This window comes from Lissotriton helveticus, chromosome 12 (genome assembly GCF_964261635.1).
Source record: "Lissotriton helveticus chromosome 12, aLisHel1.1, whole genome shotgun sequence".
In the NCBI taxonomy this organism is placed as follows: Eukaryota; Metazoa; Chordata; class Amphibia; order Caudata; family Salamandridae; genus Lissotriton; species Lissotriton helveticus.
In genome coordinates this window covers 676,156,049-676,168,441 of record NC_136073.1, presented here as the reverse complement: position 1 = coordinate 676,168,441, position 12,393 = coordinate 676,156,049, and the positions used below count along the sequence as shown (strand labels likewise).

General features: G+C 42.6%; 1 protein-coding gene across 1 annotated transcript in view; it reads left to right on the top strand.

Moving 5' to 3' along the window:
- TSNAXIP1 (translin associated factor X interacting protein 1) overlaps nucleotides 1–12,393 on the top strand; it is a 476,958-nt gene that overhangs the window by 206,129 nt on the left and 258,436 nt on the right. The window contains exon 7 of the mRNA XM_078669989.1: nucleotides 4,386–4,524. Within this exon, the coding sequence (XP_078526115.1) occupies nucleotides 4,386–4,524 (139 nt within the window). The remainder of the gene's footprint in view (nucleotides 1–4,385; nucleotides 4,525–12,393) is intronic.

Genomic DNA, 12,393 nt, shown 5'->3' with positions numbered 1-12,393 from the left:
CCAGTCCTGCACCTTTTAGGTTGAGCCTGGGCAGGGCATGTGCTGCTCTGCGAGGCATGCTGTATTGAGGTATTGAATAAAAGCTCTGGCCATTTCCTGCCCATCTTTTCAATTGGCTCCTGTTACATTCCATTCAAAATTGTTGCTTTTCATTAGTGAACAGGCTTACTAGTCCATCCTTGGTACCGCCTTGTCTGCTTTTGCAACCTCCCATAATGACTGGACTTTTTACCTGTGGTGTTACACGGTCTGCTTTATTTATTTGTGAGCACTATTTTCTTTAATGGTCTTACTCTATTCCACCCACGACGTTGAAGCGTGCCGCCCGCTTTTACATTGTTATTATTAATTTTAATTAATATTAATTTTTAATTTGCAGTGTGGTCCGCTTTCACTTTAGCGGCCGTACTTCTTTATTTATTTAATTTGCAGCGCGGTCCGCTTTCACTTTAGAAGCTGTGCTTTTTTATTTAATTAATTAGCAGCGTGGTCCGCATTCACTTTAGCGGCCGCGCTACAGAAACTTTTTCTTTATTTTCTAAGTGTAAGCGCCCCATACCGCGATTTCACTTTAATGTTGGCCGTGCCCCTTTCTTTAGACGCTGCTCACTGTAACCTGAATAAGGTGAGCAGCGTCTAAAGAAAGGGGCGCGGCCACTATGAAAGTGGTCTCGCATTTCAAGCGTTTGAGCTATCAGCATTAGAAATGACAATTCCTTTTACATATGTGTTGCTTTTAAAAACACATAAATAAAAGGCATTGTCATTTACAATGCCAATAGCTTAAACTCTTACAAATGCAAGACCTATTGCATTGAAAATGCTTGTCAATTTAGGTAGTAGAACTCCAGATCTTATAGAGAGATTAAACAACTTTAGAGAATGTTCTGTGGTAACCAATGCTGGTGGTGGGCTTTCATGGAAAGTTTGGCTTTAAGGCCCTCCATCAAGAGCTTGTCCTTTAGAGTGGACGATGAGTGGACGTCAAAATCAAGAGCACAGCCATTCACGAGGCAGTACATGTGAGGAGGCCCTGTGCAGTTCCTACCCTTAGAAGTTGGTATTTTGGATGGCAATATTTTTTTCAGATAAAAAAATGACAGAAGACTTACAAGTGGCCTTGACTTTGAGGGTCCTCTGGTGTGCTGGGTGCAGTAAAACCTTTTTGTAGAATCCTAAATAATGTTCGTAATTAATTGCTTTGTTGTGCAAGAACCTTTTTTGCATATATAAATGATTTGTTATGGTCTAGCTTGGATTTAAATGACTCAGGGGCTAGCCCAAGGGACTAGGAAGGAGTGAGCTAACAGGAGGCTCATATTCCTAAGACTACTTATATCAATACAATGCTCCATCTTGTGTGTTGGGAGGAAGTGAGACTTTAAACTCATCAACAAGATGGATGCGGCTCAAGAAGTTACAATATTTATGAAAGTTTCAAGAAGTTGGTTTACTGAGCCTGGAGGACAATAGACTATCAAAATTCCAGATCACTGTGGATTTGCTGAAAAATATACATTGAGTGCGAAAACGCCACCCTTGTCCGATGATCGAGTCTGAGAGACTTCCGTGACTTTTGAGTTAGATTTAAATGTAAAAGCCTTTTCCTTCACCACCAAGTTTGTGGTCTCAGTTTTGCAGGGTGCCCTTTCAGGCAAGGGAGCAATCATTGGTCACCCATGGCTCAGTTTTGAACAGACAATGGCATTGTTAATAAGGTATGGGGCCTCTAATGTATGTATTGCTTGCAGTGGCTAACTGTATGCTAACAAGTCAGTTGACCTGATGTGGACTTTATTCTGTTTCCTTTTGCCTGGATTCCAAGCACTCGTGTGGGTGTAACTGCACCCCTCAGAGTAACACTTGTTCTCTTGTGGTAACTGGTGCACGACCACTGCATAGTATCTATCCATGCTCGCCGGGCAAGTAACAATTACAGTTCACCTCTGGCCTGGTTTCTGTAATGCACTGTTACGCAGTAGTGGCACATTGCAGCTTTCACAATGCACCTCTGTTCTCATTTGCCGAGAACTCATACAGAATTGCCTAGTATTAAAACTTATGACCGTAAATGCACCATTTGTTCCCTTTATTTGATTTTTTCTGTCCAAGCTGTTGTTATTGATTTTACATATTGAAAATGGCATAGAGACTGTGGAGAAATCAGTACACATCTCAGCATCACGTTATAGAACTTCAAAATACAGGCTCACAGTCAAGCGGTTGCCAAATATGGTCCTATACATGAGAACAATACACACTTGTAATCTCAACCTTTCGCCTTCTCACAAAGTATATATTTGATTTTTTTAGTGTAATCATCCCTCTACCAACTTGAACCCTGCTTGAGAAGGGACTTGCTTACTTCACATGCTTGCGTGGCCCTTTGACTAGCAAAACAGTATGGCCGGCCCTCCACATATAAAAGATTCGACATAAGGGATCTCAAAACTCAGGGTGGTGAATGCCTCTAATTCTTTTATCCTTGATGGAGTCATGCAGTCCAGTTTCCACGCGCTGCCTTGTGGGTTACTCTGTGTTTCTACCCCTCCGTGAAGTTTACTGTACCCTCAAACAACAGAGCGCTTCCTAGTGTTGTGTGATCTCTTTTTCCACATTTCCAGTCTGCTTGCAATCCAGAGCACATCCTTGAACAGGCCTGACCTACTCTAAGCCTACTCATTAATCCCCTTAGGTTGTTGTTGTTAAATCAACTGTGAGAAACCTCTGTACTGTAGTGAGGGTAGGACCTACAACTCCTTTCTGGAATTGGAAGTATGCTATGCAGAGTGTATGTTACCCGATGTATGTGTATTTCCAAGTGGATAGTGTCTAGAACACCAATTTCCAGTGTTTGAACAAAGATTCATCTTAAAACACAAATAGTACAATAGAAAATCTTTACTGTAAGCAACAGGTGTTGAAAGTACCTTTGTAATCAGTAAGGGAGTGCCCTGGTGAATCCTGTATACAACTTTCAGGCTATCTCGCGTAACTGTTCTCCGATTTGAATTATTTTGATGTGAGTTCCAAGGAATTGCACTCTCTCAACATAGATACAAACTGGAGTCTCTTGATAATGTTATGGACACATTCATTATTTGTAGTCGCTACCTTGAGATTTCTATTCGCGATGTGGTGTTACGCAGAGGCATTATAAAGGGAAAAGAGCCGGGTAATAATCTAACTGTGTTCTCTCAATAGATATGCTACTGAGCTAAATTTGTACATTCCTCCAACTAGGGAAACTGTATTGATTTTTTTTTTTGTTAAGCAATTTGAATGATTTCTTTAAAAAAAAATTTTTTTTAAATGTCCATATTTTAATTGTTTGAAATGCCTTTTATACTCTTGCCTACAAGATAACCTAGTTTCAGTTGATACATAAGGTTCCTAATTGCAGGGGGACGAGTAATAGCGGGGACAGAAAACCACTGTATATAACTGGAGCATATTATCCCACTCGGTTCTAATGGTATTCTGTATTTTTTAGTCCTCAATCGCTGTTTATCATAATCTTCGGCAATTTATGTAATGATATATTTATTTGTGCTTTTATGGCTGTATAGCCGAAATAAAGTTATTTGACTGACTGATTGATAATGTTATGTGCAACTGTCCAGGCTAAAAGCTTCAAGCTAGTCCTTGGTGTAAGTATTTCAATATGTCAGTGCTTTGTCGCATCGGGAAACATAACGCTATATTGCACGCTTGTAATGTAGACCTGAGACGCGACGCCGAGCGGACGGATCTTTGAGTGAACTTATGAGCACCACTGCTTTATTCCAAGACCTCTGGCCAATCACCAAGAAGCAGTTGGCTGACAGTCAACTGCCAGAGACTGACATGTTTGCAGAGATGTAATTTGCAAAAAATAAAATGTAATCAGATTGCACACATGTGCTAACTAATCCACCCTCTCCTTACGAAATATGAAGTTGTGTCACTTTCGGTTGTTCTGTTACTACTGTGCCCAGGGTTGTAATGCATGTTGGAGCACATACCCAAATATCAAGTCCCGCTGTCAGAAGGAGGTAAGTGGAGAACTTTCCCGCAACATTCAACATGACCTCAAGTGAGCACCTCTTGCAAGCAAGAGCCCTGCATTTGTGTTCAGTTACATCATTCTTGAGCTCTTCTCTATCGGTGTTAATGGGGTTGTACCAAACAAATGTTTTTAAATCATCGCAAACCCGGTCTCATTTTCTCACATTAACTATCGAGAAAAGTGTGGTATTTTTTGGAACCTCACATCGCATAATCTACGTTTTGATTGGAGGAAATTAGTAAATTTGTTTGACCTGTAAGGCAACTGTGCACTGACCCAAAGTTGTGGTTCTTATAGGACAGCAGAGGCCTTCTAACACTGTCCTTTCCCTTGACAGGTGGCAAAACTGCAGAAAGAAGTGGGGAAGCAGTATCACCACTTTCGCAATGAGTTGGATGCGCGTAGACTGCTGATCTCAGATATTAATGAGCTGAAATTACAACGTGATGATGTGAAACAATCACATTCTCACCACGGTAAGAACTTAGAGTAAACAGATTTTTAGAAAAATAGAATACATTGGTGGTGATGAGAAGTTCTATCAAAAATGGGAAAAGTTGTACCTGACATTGACAATATGAATCTTTTGGTAATTAGATGGTTTTGATTAGATGAAATCTTGCATTCAAAAGCATGACCTAATCAATCAGTTGAATTAAAAGTTTCTTGGTTATTAGCAGGAATATATCAGTGATTTAGAGACATAGCATGGATGAGGGTATTATGAGTTTTCTCCTAGACTGTGGTGTGGAAATGCTGCAAGAAACATATATGGTGAAGGATGTTAATGTTCAGAACTTTAATATTTCTTAAAATATTGCTCAGCTTTTGGGAAGAGGGCACCTGGTGGGTGATGTTCCAATATTATGGTATCCAAAATACCACTGATGGATTGGCACTCTTTTATAGAACGGATGAACCACAAATATATTTAGCTGTCGCTATGTATATCTGGCGAGCTTAGGTGTTTACCGAGAAAGCACTGAGGCAGTCTGTCAAGAAATAATTGATGTATACTACAATAATGTAATTATTGATTCATGCATTCTCACACTTTATAGTGGTAATTTTTATAGATATTTTCCCAATTTAATGTATTTAATTTTTTAATGGAGAATAATTTTTAGGACAGTTTTAATCAATGTTTTACATATAAAAGATGCAATTGGTTAACAGCTGAACTTAACATTGGTTAAAAGATATTTGATCTATTAGTTAATTTTGCCCGGCGTAAAAAATAACAGTGCACCCTATTACAGTGCATATACTGCCCCCAGGGCACCGCAAACTCATGTGAAAAAACGGAGCGGCTGCTGACAGCCGCTCTATGTTTTCACAGTGCAGGCAGTACCCACTTGCTCTTTTAAAGGGGATTAGAGATCTGCTTGCAGTGCACCCACCTGCAAGGGGATGTTTGGGGGGGTCCATAGGACCTCCTTTCTCCAATCCAGAGGACTGCTTTGAGGGGGCACACTCACTGTGAGTGTGCCCCCTGATAGCTTCTTTGACTCTTCGCCTACATCTGTAATATGGCGCTGGCGCAGAGGTAAAGGAATGGCCTCATTTGCATAGGACACCCCCCTATGCAAATGGAGGAACACCCCCTGAAGGTAGCGCTGGCGCTTTAAGTGCGCCACCCCTATCGTTATTACTGAAAGGGACACACAAGCTTCTGTGCCCCCTTCTGTAATACCAAACTACCCCCGGGTCGCGCAATGCCTGTTGCATCCTATGGTACTTATTGTAATATGGCTCCCCGTATGTTGGAGTACTAAGAATGCAATAAAGTCTGATACTATATTTAGATTTGCCAAAGGATCCTTTTAATAAAATAGGGCTAAAAGGGTTATTCATTCAGGCAAGTTTAATCCAGATTTATAGATCCTAAAAGTATATAATATTAAGTGCTCTCTCCATGACTGAGATAGATTCCGCCCAGATGAATCTACATTCTGGACTAGGACTCAGTGATGTAGCATGCCTCTGAACAGCTGTGGATGAATGTCTTTAAATAAAATCTGAAATCATTCCTGAAATGGTACCGGGACAACAATCCTAAAAACGTAGTGAATGAATGAATGAATAAATGAATGAATGAAATTTGTTTGGTTACTCAAAACCATTACATTTAAACCGAAGTGAAGGAAGTGGCCACCTCTCAGCCTTTCATACCAAATGAACAGTCGGTCAAACAGTAGAGAATGCAAACCAATAACTGATTATTCAGATACACCCAGTCTGCCCAGTCGCTAAGAGTGCTGCACAGGGACTGAAATTGACAAGCAAAAGATACATTATGGAAATCTTTCCACTGGGCTAAAACACGCCCTCAGTAGAATTTTCCAAGCAAATGCAGCTGGATAGTAAAATACAAAAAAAGGAAGTTTTGATTCTCATATCTTACACCGCCTGAAACAACCCTTAGGTCGGTTCACTCTGCACCCGCCACCAGACGAGTGGGAGAGGGCCCCTATATAGTGAGAAAGGTATGCACGAATATGAACAGTCTATTCATTAGTGTAGCATAATCTAAAATTGCAGAAACGAAACACAACACAGGCCTTTTCTCAGAAATAGGAAAGGATTAGTTTCAATCATGATTCAAAATGGCGTCTAAATAGAAAATGGGGCAGTGAATTCTAACTTACATTGGGCAATGCGCACACTGGAACATTTCTATTCCAACAGTGGACAGCCATCTCTGTAGTTATTGTTGGCAGGTACTAGGAAGGTGAGTTAGCCTGCCCAATAACTTCTATCTCCCTATAAGTTTTGAATCTTTTGCCAAATTCTTTTAACCAACATTCCCACATCTAATTATGAAAACATGTGCCTTTTAAAGGAGTTCATCAGGGTTTCAAATTGCATTCTGGCGGGAATCCAACTACCACAAATACAGTACAATTTTCATTCTCTTGATAGTCAACAGTATAATTTTTAATACATTATTTTATGTTTCTCTTTTGGTTTCAATAGTTTGTTTATAGATTGACCGAAAATACAATTTCTTCATCAAAACTGTGCAAAACAGCAACCATAAATACATTGGTAAAACAGTCATTAATTACAATTAAAAGAAGATATGAAAAACAATACATGCACAGGTAAAAGGTACTATTATTAGATATAAAAAACAGGTGCTCCTCTCACACATCAGTTCGCTACAATTCTGCTGTTTATTTTTGCCTAACAGACCATGCCGCATAGAGATATTTAGACACCACCACATCTATCACAGATGAACAATCACTCTTGCAGATTCTAAACGCATTAATGCGATTTATCAAAGATAGGCGCCTGCAAAGGGGAACCTTCCACCAACGCCTGGGGTTAAAATATTTAGGACAAAAACATCAGGGGCCAGATTACACATAAAGTGCATTTTTATTGTTTGGGCCGAGAGCACCTTTAAAAAGGTGTGCTAGCGTAAACAATAAAATACGCCCTATTACGATGAATATGCACTGCCCCCAGGGCAGCCTCAAACTCGTGCTGCCCTAGGGCAGCGCATTTAGGGAAAAAATGGTGCAGCTGCTTTACAGCCACTCTCTGTTTTCACAGTGCAGGCGGCAACCCACCTGAACTTTTGAAGGGGATGTCTGGGGGGCCATCGGACCCCCTTTCTCCCCACCAGAGGGCTGCCATCAGGGGGCGCACTCTGACTGTGTGCCACCTTTTAGGGGGCGCAGTCAGTGAGCCTCCTCAGGACTTCTTTGCCTCTGCGCCCACGTCAATATTACGGCGTGTGCAGAGGCAAAGGGATTCTCTCATTTGCATGAGGCACGCCCACATGCAAATGAGGGAATGCCCCCTTGAAGACAGCGCTGGCAGCGGCCCCTTCTGTAATACCAAAATGCCCCGGGGGTGTGCAAAGCGAGCGTAAACGCCTGTTGCGCCCCCCCGGGGCTCTTTATTTAATACAGCACCAGAATGTTCCTCAGTTTCCTCAAAAGAAGTGCAAAAGCTACAATATGGCTTCTCAGTTTTAGAGTAATACCATTGTGCAGTATGACCATATCTAAACTAGTGGAACAGCATGCATGCACACAATGAACAAATGTAATCAAAGAATTCCTCTGCCTTGGGCACATGTTTCTGCATTAAAAAACACATAGTAAGTTTCTCCCTATAGCTGAAATGCTTATTTTGGGCAGCATTCATCTCCCAAGATCTTAATTTGATCATTTGGGATGCATTGGCTGGGATAGGGTCGTCCGAAAAAGTAGCAAGACCCAACACCCTTTAATGTTTTTTTAATATAATTCAGCCATTTAATCTTATTGGAAGTTTGATGATATAGGTAAGTCCCGCTCTATAGTCTTGCAGATCATTAGTGGCCCAAATACGCACCCAATAGAGCAGTTGTCTCCAGGCCGCCAAGTAGGTGACAGAATTGATGTGAAGGTCAAATAATAATGGCACCAAGGGTTTCAATTGTAGTATTTGTCCTTGCCCTTTCAGTAGGGTCAGTACGGGCACATATCAATAGAGAATTATTACTTATTCAGGGTGACAGTTGCTTAGCACTCAGCACTAGCTTTGAATATTGTCAAATGACCTCTACGGCTAATGGAGCAATGAAAATGTAGCCCTCTTTTCTTCAGAGAGAGAACAAAAGAAGGAGTACCACCCAGTGGAAGTCACAGTTCCTAATGGGGTGCAGGCTGGAACAAAAGGGGGAAAAAACTCTCCTTTTGTTAAAAAACCCCTCACTCACCACCTAGTGGTGACATGCTTCATCATCGGGGTCCACCCTAATGACCTAGCGTCATCAGGGTGTGCTACAACACCTGATTACAGTGGAGCTGGTTGTGAGTGAGGATGCGTGAGAAGGAAAAAAGTATGTGTGTTAAAAATTGTCCTGGTTTAACTTAAGAAATTAAAGTTTTATTTATAAGCAACTGGACAATATTAAAAACAAAAGTGTGAGATAGAGTGTGGGTAATTATGAGCCCATATATCTCTATGTGTTGTCAGGTCTACATGTTTCAACCATAAAGGTGTAGGTTCACCAGGTTTTCTTCAGGACCGTTGCCCTGAGAGTGGATGGTGTGCGTCCCCTAAAAGGCGCGCCCAGTCCTACTCTCTGGGACCACAATAGTGACAAAAAAGTAGATGTCTGCGGTAAACGCTAAAACCTGGTTGGGTTTGCGTGAAAAATCAAAATACTCGTATTAGGGTATTGTGAAACCTCATAGGGCGGGGAGATGTTAACCTCGTGGGGAGAACGTATTAGTTCTGTGAGGAGGTCACTGGCCGAATACCTACTGCGGTCCTCCGCCTTGTCAGGGCGGAGGACCGCAGTAGGTATCCACACTCTATCTCGCACTTTTGTTTTTAATATTGTCCAGTTGCTTATAAATAAAACTTTAATTTCTTAAGTTAAACCAGGACAATTTTTAACACACATACTTTTTTCCTTCTCACGCATCCTCACTCACAACCAGCTCCACTGTAATCAGGTGTTGTAGCACACCCTGATGACGCTAGGTCATTAGGGTGGACCCCGATGATGAAGCATGTCACCACTAGGTGGTGAGTGAGGGGTTTTTTAACAAAAGGAGAGTTTTTTCCCCCTTTTGTTCCAGCCTGCACCCCATTAGGAACTGTGACTTCCACTGGGTGGTACTCCTTCTTTTGTTCTCTATTGATATACCCAGGGGTACAGGAGTATTCCCCTGTTCACTTGGTGAACCAAATACCTTGCTCTCCCCTCTGTTTTTCATGCCCTCTTTTCTTCCCCTACTCTCGATAGAGACAACTGAATTATCCCACTTCATCTATTTAACTCTATCTTCACTAGTCAATCACTCAAACAGGATTTGTAAAGCACAGCTAATCACCCGTGAGGGTATATAGGCGCTGAGGTCTGCTGCTGTGGGCGGATATGTTAAACAGCCAGGACTTGAGTCACTTCCTTAACTCTGGGACAGAGGGGGAGGTCCGAAGGTGAAGGTTGGTGGTCGCTCCTGTCATTGGCAGCAAGGTAGGAAAAGGAGCATCCTCCACTGTTGCTTCAGCAAATGCTGAGGTGTGAGCGAGGAAGAGGGAGATGGAGCACAGGTGTCTAGCGGGTAGGTGGAAGTTTAATCGTCGGTTCATGTGAGCTGGTCCTTGATGGTTGAGGGACTAGTAGACGTGGATCAGTAACTTGAATTGGCATCTCTTCTAAATGGGGAGCCAGTGAAGCTTCCTGAGGTGGGGAGTGATGAGGGTCCGTCTGGGGAGGTCGATAATGAGTCTGGTTGCTGCATTCTGAATAGTCTGCAGTCTCTTCAAGAGGTGATTAATAATTCTGACGTAGACTGCGTTGCCGTAGACCAGCCTGCCTGTGATAAGGGATTGGGCGACAGCTCATTCTGGTGTTGACAGGGAGCCATTTGAAGATTTTCCAGAGCATGCGAAGGGTGAGGAAGTAGGCAGACAAGTCTACTGAGATCTGGGTTTTATGGTGAGTTTGCTGTCAAGGATGATGCCAAGGTTGCGGACATGGTCAGTAGGAGTGGGTGAGGTCCCAATTTCCGGGGGCCACCTGGAGATGTTCCATGGGTAGGTGTTGTACTCGAAGATCAGTACCTCAGTATTGTTAGTGTGAAGTTTCAGGTAGTTGTCTCTCATCCAGTTGGCGACGCTCGTTATGCATTTGTAGATCTTGGCTTTGCTGGTGGATGGGTCTTCAGATAGCGAGAGGATGAGCTTGGCGTCATATGCATAGGATATGATGTTCAGTCCATGGGTTCTGACGATGTTGGCTAGGATGGTATAGGTGTTGAAGAACATGGGGCTGAGGGATGAACCTTGTGGGATGCCACAGATGATGTTTTTGGGTTCCAGGGAGAAAGGAGGAAGGCCGATATTCCAGTGAGGGAGGAGGTGATCCATTTGAGGTCGTCCCCTTAGATTCTGATGTGATGTAGCCTTTTGATGAGGTGTTGAAAGCTGCAGAGAGATTGGGGTGGATCAGGGCTACCGATTCTCCTCAGTCGAGGATGGTTCTGATGTCATTAGTGGCAGCGCTCAGAGCTGTTTCAATGCTGTGGTTTGTGGGGAATCTGGATTAAAGGTGTACAGCAGGATGTAGTGCTCCAGGTTGGAGGTTGATGGCCTTTTCAAGGACTTTGGTGGGAAAAGGGAGCCAGAAGATGGAGCAGTAGTTCTTGAACTCGTTGGGGACGGTGGACGGTTTCTTGAAAAGGGGGTTGACCTCTGCATGCTTCCATTCTTTAAAGAAGGTTGCTATGGTGATGGATGCATTGAAAATGGAAGTGAGCTTGCAGTGGATCTTCTTGCTTCCCAGGTTGAAGAAATGGTGGGGACAGGGGTCTTTGGGTGATCCCAAGTGGATGGAGTTAATGATGGCTGTGGTGTCCTCTGTGGTGGACTGGTCCCAGAAGGTGATCAGGGTTCATGTCTGTGGGGGCGAGGTGGGTGTGCATGTTGGTAGGCTGGGGTTCAAAGTTCATGTAGATGGCAGAGATGAGGGAGAACTTTTCATGGAAGAAGTCAGCTAGGGTAGTAAGCGCTATACAAATGCAATTACAATACAATACTAATCCAGGAACTCTAGCCTGCCTTGATGTCTGCAGAGATTGTTGAGGACTCTTTCTGTATGTGTGTGCATTTGCCTGTGATTACAATTATTTCATTATGAGTTCCATAGAAGGAGTTGCATTTTTGACTTTGTGTTGTATTATCAACAAGTGTGCGGATACCACCCCGGCAGAGTGTCGCTTTATAAAAATGTGCAATAAATATGACAAATATTGCAGTTTTAACATATTCAACTAAATATCGAATGGCTCTGAAAATGTCCATTCTCCGGTAATCAAGGGCAGTTGAAGTCAATTCTGCAACCATTTTATTAACCATTATATTTATTTTATATAGCGCTACCAACCCAGAGGTAAAATAACACATTACAAATAAGAATTTGATACAGTCTGTAACATGTACCTCAACAAATATAACAGTAAGGCTGGTACTAAGTAGGATTCAGGCCTGGATGGAGGAATGCAACATCCTGTCTCACCTCCAGACGGGATTTCGGTCATGTACTAGCACCATCGACCAAGTGTTCAGGTTTATCCTTATTCACTGGCGTACCGTAGTCCTAGGGGGAGGCACCATCTATGCAGCCTTCGTTGACTTAAAGTCGGTCTTTGACCTCGTTCCCCGATGTGGCGCACTTTTTTAAAGCTAGGTATGCCGTCAGACATTCTGGCACTTCTAAGTTACATTCCGCTAACTACGTGCAGGTGAGATGGGATGTGCAGGGAAATACCACGAAAAAGTTTCCTGTAGAGAAGGGGGTTAAACAGGGGTGCGTTCTAGCACCCACCCTCTTC